At 43.2% G+C, this 17,654-nt stretch overlaps 1 protein-coding gene and 1 pseudogene across 1 annotated transcript in view; both read left to right on the forward strand.

The window, feature by feature from the left end:
* The window catches only part of LOC101444096 (olfactory receptor 4K13-like), a 28,414-nt gene extending 22,044 nt beyond the window's left edge, over positions 1-6,370 (forward strand). Inside the window, exon 3 of the mRNA XM_004475503.2 lies at positions 6,217-6,370. Coding sequence (XP_004475560.2) covers positions 6,217-6,370 — 154 coding nt within the window. The remainder of the gene's footprint in view (positions 1-6,216) is intronic.
* Positions 6,371-6,552: 182 nt separating this feature from the next.
* LOC105744373 (olfactory receptor 4K17-like) lies at positions 6,553-17,265 on the forward strand (annotated as a pseudogene).
* Positions 17,266-17,654: the final 389 nt, after the last annotated feature.

Raw genomic sequence — 17,654 nt, forward strand, 5'->3', positions numbered from 1 at the left:
TTTCCACATAAGCATCAGATATTTATATGAGTTAATTCAAAGTTAAAATCAAATTAACTAATAAGCAATAAAATCCTGAAATGGGGATAGAATAATAGACACATTGTATTTGTAGGCTGAAAAGGAACCCAGAGATTCAGATCCAAGACCTTGTTTTACAAATGAAGAAACAGGTCCAGAGGGAAAGTTAGACTGATGATTGAAGGCAGAGTTGATTCTCAGTTGCGGTCACCCCTCGGGCTGAAGTGTGGTTTGCTGGCCTGGCGGGGGAGCAGCCGCGGCAGGCCAAGCCGCTGCCCCCATAATAGGGTGGCTGGTCGGACTCACCGCCACTGCTGAAGGGAGCTCGGCATGGGCACAGAGTGCCCTCAGGTCTCCCCTTCTCGGCAGCCATGCTTCCGCGGCCGCCCCTCCTCCTGGATGGCGCCACACGATGCCTGTGGGGCGGCACCCTTCTTCTTCTTTCTCCCTGCACAGGCGCAGGGCGGAAAATTCCAATCTGCCCTTTTCCCCTCCCCCGACAGCAGCAACAGCCAGGCGTGGGCGGAAAAATCCAGTCTGCCCTTTTCCCTTCCCCCGGCAGCAGCAACAGCCAGGCGTGGGCGGGAAACTCAAGTCTGCCCTCCACCCCAGCAACAGCAGCCACCAATCCCTAAACCCTGCCCCTTCCCCCAGCAACAGCGACAGCCAATCCCTAACCACCACCCCTCCCCCGTCCAGTACCGCCCACTGACCTTTCGCCGGCAACCAATCAGAACAGGGCGTGGCTTCGACCAATCAGCCTTCCCCAGCCCCTATAAAACTGTTGCCTCTCCCTCAATAAAGTGGACTTGCGTGTTTACCTTGTTCCGCAGTAGTTCTTCTGCCATGCGCCCTCCAGTCCTGAGAGCCCCCGACAAGGCCTGGCCTCCCTTGTCCCCAGTTCGTCGCCTGCTTCTCCAGGCGACCCCTTCATCGCCGGCTTCGCCAGGCGACCCCGTCAGCCGAACCACGCAACCCCTGTGAGACCGACCCCTTGTCTGCTGCCGGACCGACCCCTCGTCCCAAGCGGGACCGATCCCTCGTCCCAAGCGGGACCGACCCCTCGTCCAGAGCTGGACTGACCCCTTGTCCGCAGCCAGACCCCACCTCTACTGACCGAGCAAGCCGCCGCAGTTGGCGCCCAATTGTGGGCTGGGCAACTCCACCACAGCCTCACTCCATAACCTGGCGGCCCCCCCCCTTCTCACCGTGGGACTTCTCTCATGCAACATTGCAGCTACCTGAGCCTTGGCTACCTCATATGATCCACGGCGGTCTGGGAGAATCGCTGGATGGCTTTCTCCTTCCATGTTGGGGGCTTATACCAACCCGCTATGATTAAGAGGAGCCTTGGATTTCTCGGGAGCGCGCGCTTGCACGTCTGAAGCAACCCTACCACAGCCCTACACCCTCCTCTCTTCTCAACCCTATCTTTTCGCTCTGCATTGCTGCTCCTGAACCTTGGTGACCTCATATGATCCACGGCGGTCTGGGAGAATCGCTGGATGGCTTTCTCCTTCCATGTCGGGGCTTATACCGACCGGCTATGATTAAGCGGCGCCAATAAAACTCTCAGGAGCGCGTGCCTGAGCACCTCCACACCTGCCTTCACCTCTGCCTCCTCCCCTCTGTGCTTGCTCCCCTTTGCCTTGCTCCACTGCTCGTCGTTCCGCCCTCCCCTCGTCGGGGCCTTCTCTTGGCCCGTGACCACCGTCGGAGTCCCACCGGCTCCGACCCCTCGTCTCACCATGCACCTCGGCTCCCATCACCGTGCTCTCAAGGTAAGGGCCCCTTTTCTTATCAGCTCCAAAAGGCCATTAGCAATGGGTAACATCCTATCTGCTAAGCAAGCCCCACAAGTTCGGGCTCTTGCCGGTCTCCTAGACACTCACCGGTGTAAGATCTCTTTGAAACAGCTCCAAGTATATTGGGACCTTCTTCTCCCCTTTAATCCATGGCTCACCACATGTCAGCTTTGGGACCCAGACACCTATAATCGCCTTATAGATAGGGTCACTTCTGCTGTGGAGCAGGAAGGTAAAAAATTCCCTCCTGGCTTATTACAGGCAACATGAAGTCCAGAAGAAATCTTGAAGGGTATAATCTATGATATGCTATATAAAAAAGGATTTAAAAGCAGCTATACCAAGAAAGTAAGAATTATGAGTCAACTGTAAATAAATTATATATTTCTGTTAATGTGTTGTAATTGTTCTGTGTTTGTCTCTCTGTTTGTTCAATGTCAACGTATATTGTGATACCTCTGGATGGTAAATATAAATTACTAGAAATCTTTAAAAGAGCTCTATTCAAATGGCCAAAAATTAAATAAGCGCTTATATTAATACTTAAGTTTATTATATTAATACATAAGTTTAAATGTTAATAAGATATCTACAATAAAAAAATTGTAAGTCTTAATTAACAAAATTAACTGTATGTCTTCATAAAAAGTTGTTCTTGCCTAGATTAAAATGAATAACTTATTTTTCTTCACAGGATAATATAAAGAATGTAAAACTTATATGAATATTAAAAAGGTTAAAAGTTTGTAAAAATGCTAACGGAAATGTAATAAGTTTTGCAAAAAGACGTATTTTGTCCTAAAGTAGGATGGCTAATTTTTCATAAACTCTTGAAACTTAATTTGCATGCGGCAAGTGTAAAAGGTATTGTGATAACTTTACGTAAGGGAATGTGTTCTGTAAAGATAAAATTTATCTTCAATAGTCTATATGGTTATAAATAATAATAAAAGGTTTAATAAAGCATTGTTTGCATTAAGGTATTAAATGTCTAATTCCAAAAGGTCATTCTTAAATATATATATATATAACTGAATTGATGATAATAATAATAAAAGGTAATTTTATAACAGGAAAGATTAACAGCAACCAACCTCCCCTGCCAACTTGCTTTTAGGAAACGGTTTCTAATATTGCATGCTACCAAGAATTTAAAGAAAAATTCATTATTTTAACAAGCTTGTTTAGTGTTCACAGTATTGTTATAAGAAGTTGCTTAATAACTTTGTATGTAGGCTATATGGAATTTGTTTTATTTATTAAAGAAACAGAAAATAATTTTGTCCTGAAATAAAATAATTTTGACTATTGGAAAGAGTAGAGTATAGGACGGAACCTGAGTGAATGCTGAAACTGCAGAAGATTAGTGGACACAGAATTTTTACAGTTAAACTTAAATAAAATTTAATGGGTATAGCTATAAAACTTTACAGGCTTTGGTGTCGGGTAGTATGCTGATGCAAAGTTAAAAATTTTTGTTCTTTCTCAAAGCCAAGGCATCATAGAACGTGCCCACCGCACCCTAAAAAACACTTTAAGTCACTTAGCTGAAAGTTCTCTTGGTCTTTCTAAACAGTGACCACGAGACCTTCTACATCATGCTCTCTTTGTCCTCAATTTCCTTACCCTGGATATGAATAGGCAATCTGCAGCCGACAGGCACTGTCATCCTGCCACACAAACTCAACAAGCTATGGTTATGTGGCGCGACCCTCTAACAGCGCAATGGAATGGGCCTGACCCCGTAATCATCTGGGGACGAGGCTCTGCCTACCTATATGACCAACAAGGAAATGGCCCTCACTGGCTACCAGAAAGATTGATAAAACATTGCAATCCCCCACTCCTTCAACCACAAACTAACCCTTCCAGGGGGATAATCTCCCCCTGAGAAAAACTCCCTCTTTTCTTTTACAGCTCGTCCAATAGTCCAGAAGAGGCCCCTATCACCATGACAACCAACACCAAGAAGACATCATATCTCAACTAAAGGTGACTCAGCCTTTCCAACTCCGCCTAGTGAAGACACTTCATCTCAACCAAGCAGCTCCAAACAATGCCTCTGCCTCTCCTGGCCTCCCGGAGACTTTGGCCTTCTTGTTGTCCTCGCCTACGTCTCCACCACTCCCGACGCTGCCGCCACCACTGCTGCTGGTGCCCTGACGCGACTTGTCCTCACAGCTGCCATCCTCTAGACCATCACACAGTCTGCCTCTACCGCTCTTCGCCACCAAGAAGAGATCAACTACCTGTAACGCGCTGTCATCCTGGACTTTTAACAACAGATGGATCTTATAGCCGCCGAGATCAACAAGAATTGGACATTGGCCACCCTTGCTTGCGACGGCAAGATACCGCCCCCTAAATTGTACATTTATATCCCCGTCATACTCACCTCCCTCTTCAGCCCCGCTTCCCTCATTGCTTACTGCCTCTTGGGCCTCGGCTACTTGTTGCTGCTGCCATCCTGGCCCTTATTTGAAAAGAAGGGGGAAATGCGGTCACCCCTCGGGCTGAAGTGTGGTTTGCTGGCCTGGCGGGGGAGCAGCCGTGGCAGGCCAAGCAGCTGCCCCCATAATAGGGTGGCTGGTCGGACTCACCGCCACTCCTGAAGGGAGCTCGGCATGGGCGCAGAGTGCCCTCGGGTCTCCCCTTCTCGGCAGCCATGCTTCCGCGGCCGCCCCTCCTCCCGGATGGCGCCACACGATGCCTGTGGGGCGGCACCCTTCTTCTTCTTTCTCCCTGCACAGGCGCAGGGCGGAAAATTCCAGTCTGCCCTTTTCCCCTCCCCCGACAGCAGCAACAGCCAGGCGTGGGCGGAAAAATCCAGTCTGCCCTTTTCCCTTCCCCCGGCAGCAGCAACAGCCAGGCGTGGGCGGGAAACTCAAGTCTGCCCTCCACCCCAGCAACAGCAGCCACCAATCCCTAAACCCTGCCCCTTCCCCCAGCAACAGCGACAGCCAATCCCTAACCACCACCCCTCCCCCATCCAGTACCGCCCACTGACCTTTCGCCGGCAACCAATCAGAACAGGGCATGGCTTCGACCAATCAGCCTTCCCCAGCCCCTATAAAACTGTTGCCTCTCCCTCAATAAAGTGGACTTGCGTGTTTACCTTGTCTCCGCGGTAGTTCTTCTTCCGTGCACCCTCCAGTCCTGAGAGCCCCCGACAAGGGCCTGGCCTCCCTTGTCCCCAGTTCATCACCTGCTTCTCCAGGCGACCCCTTCGTCGCCGGCTTCGCCGGGCGACCCCGTCAGCCAAACCGCGCAACCCCTGTGAGACCGACCCCTCGTCTGCTGCCGGACCGACCCCTCGTCCCAAGCGGGACCGATCCCTCGTCCCAAGCGGGACCGACCCCTCGTCCTGAGCTGGACCGACCCCTCGTCCACAGCCAGACCCCACCTCTACCGACCGAGCAAGCCGCCACACTCAGTTCCAGTCTTCCATCTTTAGTTTAGTGTTCTTTCCAAATGACATGCTGCTTGTTCCACATCTTCATTCATTTAAGCATGGCTATATAGCTTTCAATCTGTTCTCTCTGTTCTTTAATTTGTCTCCTCAGAAAGAGTTTTCTGCAATATCTCACATCCACACAATGCAGCATTCTCCATAGTGAAACATCATGGTCTACCAATTTTGGCTTCATTGAGTAATTATTAGAGTGCTCTCCCTATCTGAGACTTATAGAATGGGTGCTGTCCCCAGCTCACGTCCAGATTGTTGATGGTGCTTTACATGAAGGTCTAGTGAAGAAATTGGTAAATGCATGAATTGTAAAATCTGGCATTCAAGTATACAATTTTATATTTTGGGATGCAATTGGCATGGGGACTGCCCATGACAAAAATGTACAGTGGTCATATAGAGTAAAGAAAATGAAGGAGGACATTTAAATGTCACATGTAATGTCATTTGTAATCACAACATCTTTCATGCTCACTTCATAATATATAACCCTGTTTGAAACTGATAGGACTGCTAGAGACTCTGAACATCAATCCCTGCTGCTTCACCACAAGTTGTCTTTGCAACTTCTGGGCCTTTTCAAACCTGTGTGGGAAAGTGAGTTTCAGTCACAGCAAGCCATGGGCAATATAATCACCTTAGAAAAAATGTCCACCACAGAGGCTTCAAAGGAGTGTCCAGAGCAGAAACCCACTTACGGTTTGATGGGAATTCAAGAGGAAAAAGATGGCAATCTAGTCCAAACCTTTAATCATTTATACAGAGCAGCTTTATATCTGCTGCATCATAACCCCGTTAAAACCTGAGAATGATTCAGAACTAAATCAGAATTTCTTAAGGTAGTTTTTGACAGATTGTAATTTCAAGATTCACTAAAAATATGAATTTTAAAGAGGTTTTGCACATTGTCTCTATTCCCCAAAGGATTCAGACCAAGGGATCTCACTTCCTGCAAAAACACAATGTTCTTGAAAATGGAGTATCGCCTTTCACCTATGATGATGAAGCATATGCCTCTGCATTCATGGACTGTTTAAAGGAACTAAGAGATCCATTTAAGTTTTTACTCATAAGCTAGGTTTAGAGTCTTCTGGGAGGTGGGCAGTTTCAGTTTATCTCCTTCCTCTTAGAGGTTGCAGAAAATGATGAGATGGTTGAAAGAGCCACACATGAATAAAACAGCTTGGCAACCTCCATGGTATTACTACTCTCTTCTTTTTCACTACAGGTCATCCCAGTGCACACCATAAAATGGAGTCCATGGAGAAATTAAATCAACCTAAAGTATCAGAATTCATTTTGCTGAGACTGACCAGCTTGCAGCAAACACAGTTTATTCTCTTTCCACTCTTCTCTATTAAGTATGTATGCATGGTTTTGGGTAACCTTCTCATTGTTATCACAGTGTTTTCCACTCCAAACCTGAACACCCCTATGTACATTTTCTTTGGCAACCTCTCCTTTATGGACATGACCCTTGCTTCTTTCTCCACCCCTAAAATGATAGTGAACTTAGTTAGAAAGCATAAGACCATTTCCTTTGCTGGATGTTTCACACAGATCTTTCTCCTTTACTTACTGGGTTAGGTTGAAATGGTACTGTTTGTTTCCATGGCATATGACAGGTATGTGGAAATTTGCAAGCGCCTACACTACATGACCATCATGAAAAAGAAGGTATGTGTTTTGCTGGTATTTACTTTATGGTTCTCAGGTCTTCTTCACTCAGGGCTTTGGATACCCTTTGTTGTGAACTTGCCTTTCTATGGTCCCAATGTGGTGGACAGCATTTTCTGTGATCTCCCTCCAGTTACTAAGCTTGCCTGCATAGATACTTGTATTTTAGAGATTTTTTTTTATTGACTTTGTAATAATATTACATTAAAAATATATATACATGTGAGGTCCCATTCAACCCCACCCCCCCACCCCCCTCTCCCCCCCCAACAACACTTGTTCCCATCATCATGACACATCCATTGGATTTGGTAAGTACATCTTTGGGCACCTCTGCACCTCATAGACAATGGGCCACATCATGGCCCATACTCTCCTCCATTCCATCCAGTGGGCCCTGTGAGGATTTACAATGTCCAGTGATTACCTCTGAGGCACCATCCAGGGCAGCTCCATGTCCCAAAGACGCCTCCACCTCTCATCTCTTCCTGCCTTTCCCCATACCCATCGTCCACCATGTCCACTTTTCCCAATCCAATGCCACCTCTTCTATGTGGACATTGGATTGGTTGTGTCCATTGCACCTCTATGTCAAGAGGAGGCTCAGATTCCACATGGATGCTGGATGCAATCCTCCCATTTTCAGTTGTAATCACTCTAGGCTCCATGGTGTGGTGGTTGTCCTTCTTCAACTCCATCTTAGCTGAGTGTAGTAAGTCCAATAAATCAGATTGTAGGTGCTGGAGTCTGTTGAGGCTCAGGACCTGGCTATCACATTGTCAGTCCAGAGATTCAAATCCCCTAAATATATCTTAAACCCCAACATTAACTGCACCTCCAGCACATTAGCATGAAAGTCTTATGAAGGGAGATCCCATCTGAGTCCAGATTCATCACACATAAACACCATTTCCAAAGAGGGGCCATCTGCCCTGGTAGTTAACCCCATCGGCCATGACCATAACTCTCATGGGTCTTTTTAGCCTTCAAAGGAACCAATATCTGGGGGTTGTATCTGCTTTATCTGTCTCTCTGACTCTGCTCAGTTGTGCATGAGGGCTATCCTTCTGCCAGCCTCCAGACTCTTTTTTAGAAACTCGTAGCCATATAAACTCATTTCTCCTTTCCATTTCCCCCTTACTTTAGGTCAAACAGCATTTTAAAGTCATGTTATTTTATGTAGACATGGATATTCTGCTGATCCACATTGAACCTTCCGTATAAGGTCCTTTTCCAGTTGCGTCATCAGTTGGTAGTTGATAGTGGTCCCTTGTTGCCAGGGAGGCTCATCCCCGGATGTCATGTCCCACGCTGGAGGGAAGGCATTGCATTTACATGCTGAGTTTGGCTTCGAGACTGGCCACATTTGAGTAACATGAAGGCTGACAGGAGGAAATTCCCAGGCACAATGTTGCTCTAGGCCTTGTTCTTATTTTAGGTTTATCAGCTCACAAGCATAGTCATTAGCATCAGGGGCTCACTGTTGAACCCTCACTCCCTCCCGGTCCACGCCGCTGTACCTGGGAGACTGTCGCTGCTCCCCTAGGGACCACGACAGAGCACCACTGGCCAGGAACCCAGTACCCCCCCCTGCTGTGGTTTTTAATTGTTGCCACTATGAGTATATCCAATCATTACCATGCACCCTGGACATATGTTCTGTACAGCTCCCTGTCAGCCATATATCACCTGTCATTGGTATCCCATACCAGTATCCCTCCATTGCCATTGTTGAAACACTCTGTGATCCAGAACTCCCCGTAATTTGAAGCCCAATATAATGTCATGGTCCCTTACTAGGGAATGGCATATAGCGATGGGTTTAAAGGATAGATAAAGAACTTGGATAAAGTTAGATAAAGAACTTAGATAAAGAATGTTGATTTGAAAAAATTCCACATCCTATACTTTTTTTTTTTTTTTCTTCCCCCCCTAATTATTCAGCATTTCTTCACAGGAGTCCTAGACCATAGCAATGCATATATATAATATACAGCACTCCCACACATCCACCAGAAAACCTTTTCCCTTCCACAGTGATACTCTTACGCCCTATTCATATCATATTTACTTAAGGTGATGTACAGAGTCTGAGATATTAGCTTTCTAACAAGGTAACATCTGTGCTTACATTATGGTGCGTACTTTAGGATACACAGTTCTTTACATTTTTAGTTATCCTATGTTTTACATTATGATTTACATTATCAGTCTGTCATCTCCTATATGTTATGGTGTAATATTACATGTTTTGTATCCATCCTTGTGTACTCTCAAGAAACTCCTCTCTTGCCCCCCATTTACTTTGGTTCCACACATTTAACGTCCATTTTCCCTTCCACCTTGGTGCCCACAGTGACAGCCAACCTCCGTTTCCTGAGGAGCCACTTCCAGAGATAGATGGAATAGTGTTCAGGGCCTAACTTGCTCAACTGCCCCAATGCCCTGGGAGCCACCCTTTCTCTCGAGGGATACAGTTCCCTCTATTTGATGGCATTAGTCCTCGCCAGGATGTGGGTCCACCCCCACTCTTACTACTTGGGATTCCACCCCATGGTGTCACCCACTCTGGCAGAATGAGCATTTAGACATTCCCCAGGAGCCCGTCCTGCATCAGACCCTCCCCTCCGAGCATTCTAAACAGGTAACCCTCTTTATTATATTTTGATATGATTTTCTCGGCATTTTACTCTCCACCACCTCCTGACCCTCTCCTGTGTTCGTATGCTACCCCTCCCTCCCCCCACTTTTGGGCAACGTTACCCATCCGTCCCTCCCCAGCCACCCTCAAACCCGTAAAGCCCCAACCAAAGGCAACCCCTTGCCCCCCTTTTATCTCTTCTTTGTGTTCATACTTACCACCATCTCGTCTTAAATTCCACCCCTGCAGACATCGGCTCATATCCTTCCTCCACCCTCCGATTTCCTGTAAGCCTATCGTTCAGTCTCTTGCTATCTAGGGCAGCTTGTTTATTTCATATCATTGAGGTCATGTAGTATTTGTCCTTCAATGTCTGGGTTGCTTCACTCAACATAAGGTTCTCAAGATTCATCCATGTTATCACATGTGTTTGTAGTTTGTTTGTTCTTACAGCCGAGTAGTATTCCATTGTGTGTATATACCACATTTTATTGATCCACTCATCTGTTGGTGGACATTTGGGTTGATTCCAACTTTTGGCAATAGTGAACAATGCTGCTATGAACATTGGTGTACATATATCAGTTTGTGCCCTTGTTTTCATTTCTGCTGGGTATATACCCAGCAGTGGTATTGCTGGGTCATATGGCAAATCTATGGCTAGTTTTTCGAGAAACCGCCATACTGTCCTCCAGAATGGTTGGATCCTTCTGCATTCCCACCAGCAGTGGATGAGTGTTCCCCTTCCTTCACATCCTCTCCAGCACTTGTATTCTTCTATTTTTTTCATAGCTGCCAATCTTATGGGTGTAAGATGGTATCTCATTGTGGTTTTGATTTGCATTTCCCTGATAGCTAGAGATTTGGAACATTTTTTCATGTGCTTTCTTGCCATTTGTATTTCTTCTTCGGAGAAGTGTCTGTTTAAGTCTTTTTCCCATTTTTTAAATGGGTTGTTTATCTTTTTATTTTCAAGATATAGGAGTTCTTTATATATGCAAGTTATAAGTTTCTTATCAGATATATGATTGCCAAATATTTTCTCCCACTGTGTGGGCTCCCTTTTTACTTTCTTGACAAACTCCTTTGAGGTGCAGAAGGCTTTAATTTTGAGGAAGTCCCATTTATCTATTAGTTCTTTTGCTGCTCGTGCTTTTGGTGAGATATTCATAAATCCATTTCGTATTACAAGGTCCTGTAGATGTTTCCCTACACTGCTTTCTAAGGTTTTTATGGTCTTGGCTCTTATATTTAGGTCTTTGATCCATCTTGAGTTGATCTTTGTATAAGGTGTGAGATGGTAATCCTCTTTCATTCTTCTACATATGGCTATCCAGTTCTCCAGACACCATTTGTTGAATAGGCCACTCTCTCCCAATTGAGAGGGTTTGGTGGCTTTATCGAATATTATGTGGCTGTATATGTGAGGTTCTATATCAGAGCTTTCAATTCGATTCCATTGGTCTATGTGTCTCTCCTTATGCCAATACCATGCTGTTTTCACCACCGTAACTTTATAGTATGTTTTGAAGTCAGGTAGTGTGATTCTTCCAATTTCGTTTTTCTTTTTCAGTATGTCTTTGGCTATTCGGGGTCTCTTTCCTTTCCAAATAAATTTCATAGTTAGTTTTTCTAGTTCCTTAAAGAAGGCTGCGTTGATTTTTATTGGGATTGCATTGAATGTGTAGATCAGTTTTGGTAGGATAGACATCTTAATAATGTTCAGTCTTCCTATCCATGAACAAGGAATAGTCTTCCATTTATTTAGGTCTTCTTTGATTTCCTTGAACAATCTTGTATAGTTCTCATTGTATAAGTTCTTTACCTCTTTAGTTAAATTTATTCCTAAGTATTTGATTTTTTTATTTACTATTGTGAATGGTATTTGTTTCTTGATTTCCTCCTGATCTTGCTCATTGTTGGTGTACAGAAATGCTACTGATTTTTGCACATTGATCTTATACCCTGCGACTTTACTAAACTCATTTATGAGTTCTAGAATCTTCGTTGTAGATCTCTCAGGGTTTTCTATGTATAGGATCATGTCATCTGCAAATAATGAAATTTTGACTTCTTCCTTTCCAATTTGAATGCCTTTTATTTCTGGTTCTTGCCTCAGTGCTCGTGCAAGTACTTCTAAGACAATGTTAAATAGGAGCAGAGACAGTGGGCATCCTTGTCTTGTTCCTGAGTTTAGGGGGAAGGAATCTAGGATTTCTCCATTGTAAACAATATTGGCTTTAGGTTTTTCATATATACTCTTTATCATGTTCAAAAAATTCCCTTGTATTCCAATCTTTTGGAGTGTTTTTATCAAGAAAGGGTGCTGTATTTTGTCAAATGCTTTTTCTGCATCAATAGATATAATCATGTGATTTTTTTCCTTCAGTCTGTTTATATGGTGTATTACGTTGATTGATTTTCTTATTTTGAACCATCCTTGCATACCTGGGATGAATCCCACTTGGTCGTGGTGTATAATACGTTTAATGTGTTGTTGAATATGATTAGCAAGTATTTTGTTAAGTATTTTTGCGTCTAGGTTCATTAGAGAAATTGGTCTGTAATTTTCCTTTCTTGTGATGTCTTTGTTTGGCTTTGGTACTAGGGTAATGTTGGCATCATAGAAGGAGTTGGGTAATGTTCTTTCTGTTTCGATGTTTTGGAATAGTTTCAGCAGGATTGGTGTCAGTTCTTTCCGGAATGTTTTGTAGAATTCACCTGTGAAGCCATCTGGCCCTGGGCTCTTCTTAGTTGGGAGATTTTTAATGACTGATTCTTTCTCTCTGCTTGTGATTGGTTTGTTAAGATCATCAATTTCTTCTTTCGTCAATATTGGCTGCTTATGTGTTTCTAGGAATTTGTCCATTTCCTCTAGATTGTCATTTTTGTTGGAATATAGTTTTTCAAAATATCCTCTTATGATAGTCTGTATTTCTGTGGGGTCAGTGGTGATATCGCCTTTCTCATTTCTTATTTTGTGTATTTGCATCTTCTTTCTTTTTTTCTTTGTTAGTGTTGCTAAAGGTTTGTCAATTTTGTTGATCTTCTCAAAAAACCAGCTCTTGGTCTTGTTTATCTGTTCAAGTGCTTTCTTATTTTCTATTTCATTTATTTCTGCTCTTATCTTTGTTATTTCCTTCCTTCTTCTTCCTGTTGGGTTACTTTGTTGTTGTTTTTCTAATTCCTTCAAATGTGCAGTTAGTTCTTCAATTTTTGCTCTTTCTTCTTTTTTGATATATGAATTTATGGCTATAAACTTCCCTCTCAGTACTGCTTTTGCTGCATCCCATAAATTTTGGTATGTTGTGTTATCATTATCATTTGTTTCAAGGTAGTCTTTGATTTCTTTTGAGATTTCCTCTTTGACCCACTGTTTTTCTAAGAGTGTGCTGTTTAATTTCCAAATCGTGGTGTGAAATCTGGGCTTCTGTCCCTTGCAAATCTCCAGCTTGACTCCACTGTGGTCAGAGATAATGTTTTGTATGATTTCAATCTTTCTGAATTCGTTCAGCCTTTCTTTGTGGCCTAGCATATGATCTATCTTGGAGAATGATCCATGTGCGCTTGAGAAAAATGTATATCCTGCTGTGTTTGGGTGTAGTGATCTATATATGTCTATTAGATCGAGCTCCTCTAATATACTATTCAGATGTTTTGTTTCTTTGGTGATTCTCTTTTGAGATGTTCTGTCCAGAGTTGATAGTGGTGTATTAAAATCCCCCACTATAATTGTAGATGTATCTATTCTTTCACTTAGTTTTTCCAGCGTTTGCCTGACGTATTTAGAGGCACCCTTGTTAGGGGCATAGATATTTATGATTGTTTGATCTTCTTGACAGATTTTCCCTTTCACTAAAATGTAGTATCCTTCTTTGTCTCTCACAATTGTTTCACATTTAAAGTCTATTTTGTCTGATATTAATATAGCTACTCCTGCCTTTTTTTGGTTATTGTTAGCTTGTATGATTGTTTTCCAGCCATTCACTTTCAATCTCCATGCGTCTCTGGGTCTAAGATGTGTCTCTTGTAGACAGCATATGGATGGGTCATATTTCCTTATCCAATGTCCCAGTCTGAATCTTTTGATAGGTGAGTTTAATCCATTGACATTCAGTGTTATTACTATCAAGGAATTATTTGTGTTAGCCATATTTTGATTGGATTTGTGTTTGTCATATTTTGTTTGTTTATTTTTTTTGTCTTTTTTTGTTGTTGTTGTTGGTCTTATACTCTCCTCCAACTTTGCCTTTCCTGTTTTTTCATTTCTTCCTTCAGAACTCCCTTTAGAATTTCTTGAAGGGGAGGTTTCTTGTTGGTATACTCTTTCAGTTTCTGTTTGTCTGTGAATATTTTGAACTCTCCATCATGTTTGAATGCTAGTTTAGCTGGATAGAGTATTCTTGGTTGGAAGTTTTTTTCCTTTAGTACCTTGACTATATCATACCTTCTTGCCTCCATGGTTTCAGAAGAGAAATCAGCACTTAATCTAATTGAGCTTCCCTTGTATGTGATGGTATTCTTTTCTCTTGCTGCTTTTAGGATTTTCTCTTTGTCTTGAGCCTTGGATAATTTGATAAGTATATGTCTTGGGGTGGGCCTGTTGGGGTTTATGACTTGTGGAGTGCGCTGTGCTTCTTGGATATGTACCTCTGTCTCTTTCAGAAGGTTTGGGAAGTTTTCAGCCATTATTTCCTGCAACACTCCTTCTGACCCCTTTCCCTTCTCTTCACCTTCTGGAATGCCTATAATACGTATGTTTGAGCGTTTTGCATTGTCATTCAGGTCCCTAAGTCCTAATTGGATTTTTTCTATCTTCTTATTGACCCCTTCTACTATCTGTTTGATTTCTGATGTACTGTCTTCCACATCACTAATTCTCTGCTCTGTCTCTTCTAGTCTGCTGATATTTGCTGCAAGTGTATTTTTGATTTCTTGAACTGTGGTGTTCATTCCCATCATATCTGTTATGTTTTTGCGTATGTCTGCAATTTCCCCTCCAAGTGATGTCTTCATGTTGTTAACCTCTTTCATTACTGCATCAAATTTGTCGGTGATAAATGTTCTGAGTTCTTTCATTGCTTGTGCCAAGTTTTGCTCCCCTTCATGATTATTGGTTTGTTGATTGGATTCAGTCATGTTTTCCTGGTTATTGGTTTGGTTTGTAGATTTTTGTTGCTTTCTGGTCATCTCTTTATTTTGACGAATTTAATCAGTTCCTTAGCTTCTTTGTCTGCTTTTGGAGGTTAATTAGTTGTTATTTTTGCATAGGTGTTATATCTTCTCTTTGTCACTTTTTTCTTCTTATTCTAGTTACTTGTTGTTGGTTAAGTTCACTTTAGAGGAAAGTATTAGTGTTGGGGAAAGGCAATTGTGTAAGCAAGGGAAAAGTGTAAAGTAGTATTGGTAATGTATGTTAACAAAGCAAGAATATGAGATCTGGGAGGATGGAGGTTAGATTTATGTAGATTGTATAGAGTTATAGCTGTAGGTAGAGTACCTTTTATGAAGTAGATGACTGAATATGGGCGAAATATGGTATGAACTACAAAGCTATTGTTTTCATGAGAGAGGGAAAAAGAAAAGAAAGGTAATAGTTTCAAGAGTGGATAACAGACAGAAAACAGAACAAAGGTATTAGAAATTAAGAGTTAGACACTTTGTGGATCAAAGAATGGCAGGTAGGGGGTGGAGTATAGGAGAGACAGTAGATGATAGTGGATATCAAGATGTAGGGGAAGGGGGATAGTGTAGGTAGCCTAAATCAGTTCACACAGAAATGAGGCAGTGGAGGATGGGAAAACCCAGCAAATGTGAGGTGTTCCCTGTAGCAGCTATTGTGTACTTGAATTAAAATAAAATAAGTGGAAAATGAGGGACAAGAGGGAAAGAGAAAACCGAGAAAGAAAAGAAAAAAAAACTAATTATAATAAAGAAAAAAAGAAAGACAAGAAGAAAGGAAGAAAGAAAACGAGGATAGGCAAACGGTGGGGAACAGATAGGGGGAAGAGAGATACAGGTATACACGTGTCACAATTGCAACACTATCTAAAACAACAACCAAAAAAACCCCCCAAATAACTGTATAAAAAAAAAAAAGGACCTTGGGGGACACGCTAGGAGAAAAGACTAGGGGATAATGCAATATTAGCAATCAGGGCGTCAAAAAGAGTAAAAAATAAGATAAAGTGAAAATAAAAACAAAACAATATGAACCAATAAAGATAAAACGCAAACGTTAAGGTCCAGGGCACTCATGGACCCCAGGTAGACCCCAGGGCGTGATGGATTCAGGGGTGGAGAGTCTGAGACACTGAAGACTCAAGAGGTGTGAGTCTGGGGTGTGGACTGCCAGAGTCCAGGGGACCCAGACCTGGCAACCTCAAATCTGGTCCACAGAAAGCTTAGGAGCCCCGCAGTGCAACACAGCCCTCAGGGATCCCCGTAGCTGGGTGCCAGCCCCGTGGGGGAAGCCAGATCCGCGAATTCTATATTGAATGTCTGATCCCTGAAATTCACCTACTCCTCAGGGTTTCAACCTTTGGACAACTCCCTCCCTGTGCTCCCACGCAATGGCCACTTGAGGGCGCCTCTACACCACGGCCAGTTCAATGACCCAGATCCCAAGCCCCACCGGGTGGGGTGGGCTCCAGCTGGAAACTCCGAAAACAGACTCTAAGATCTGAAATCCCAAACTTTGCAAAATATTCCCCAATCAGCTTCCAGACGTGTCCTCCTCCCTCACTGCACCCTACAACAGTCTCCCAATTGTGTCCCCTTATTGCCCCAAATCCAATTCCGTTGCAGATCGGCAGCCGGACCTGTGGGGATGGGGCTCCTGGCGGAAGCGCAACCCCCCCTGTCCGGCGACCAAAACGTCCCCCGCTTCACAACAAAGCACCGTCTGTCTCCCCGAATTGATCTGCAAAGGAGTCTTGTCCCAACAATCCCTCACCAGCCAGCCCAGTATCGGCGAATTTCTCAGCACCGCAAAGCCTTCAGAAAAAGGAAAAAAAAAACCAAATACCCCTGGCTTTTGCGGCTCCGGAGCTTCAGGCGCGCCCGCTACCGCGGCTCCACCCACCCAAGGAGGGAACTTCCCGAGCCCAGCTGGGACCTCCGTTTATATATTATAGACGTATCCTTCCCACCGAATTGACGTCCAGACACCTTCCAACCAGCAAAAATCCCCGAAACAGCGCGGTCCCAAAGAGCCCTCAATGCTGCCCAGCTGCCCCCTGCAGAGACATTACCAGGCAAGCTCACGCAGCCACCATCTTGCCTCTCTCTCCTGTATTTTAGAGATTGTCATTGTTGCCAACAGTGGGATGAGCTCCCTGAACTGCTTCACTAGTTTGCTTAACTCCTACAGTCTTATCCCCATTACTGTTAAGAACCTCTCTTCTACTGGGCAGTCCAAAGCCCATTCCACTTTGAAGGCTCACATTGCAGTGGTGATTCTCTTCTTTGGCTCGTGCATTTTCATCTATATCTGGCCCTTCAGCAACCACTCTGTGCATAAGTTCCTTGTTGTATTTTACACCATTTTCGCCCCCAACTTGAGTCCAATTATCTATACTCTGTGAAAGAGAGAAATGATAATAGCCATAAAGAAACTCTGGAGTGTTTTTATGGGTTCCAAACAAGTTGAATAATTTAAATAAATAGAAACAGAATATTTTTAATTGTTAAGGATTCTTTCTAAAAAATAAAAGCATTGGATTCATATTGAATAAATGAAGAAAAATACAGCAAGATTATAAAAATAATATACTACAATGATGTAGAATCAACAAAAAAAATTAGTATATAAATGTTTTTGGTGCCTGCTAAGAAGGCATAACTCTGAGTTTCAGTATCTACTTATACCATGAAGGTGTGCCTCCAATATGAGGCCTCCCTTAAGATTGTTTATTGATATTATGAATTCTTACTCCCATATTCCTATATAATAATACTGCATTTCAAAAAAGTGTGTTCTTAATTCAAAAAACTACACATTACAGAAAATATATTGATTTTTTCCTTTAAAAATATTGAATTT

This window comes from Dasypus novemcinctus, chromosome 3 (assembly GCF_030445035.2).
Source record: "Dasypus novemcinctus isolate mDasNov1 chromosome 3, mDasNov1.1.hap2, whole genome shotgun sequence".
NCBI classification, from domain to species: domain Eukaryota; kingdom Metazoa; phylum Chordata; class Mammalia; order Cingulata; family Dasypodidae; genus Dasypus; species Dasypus novemcinctus.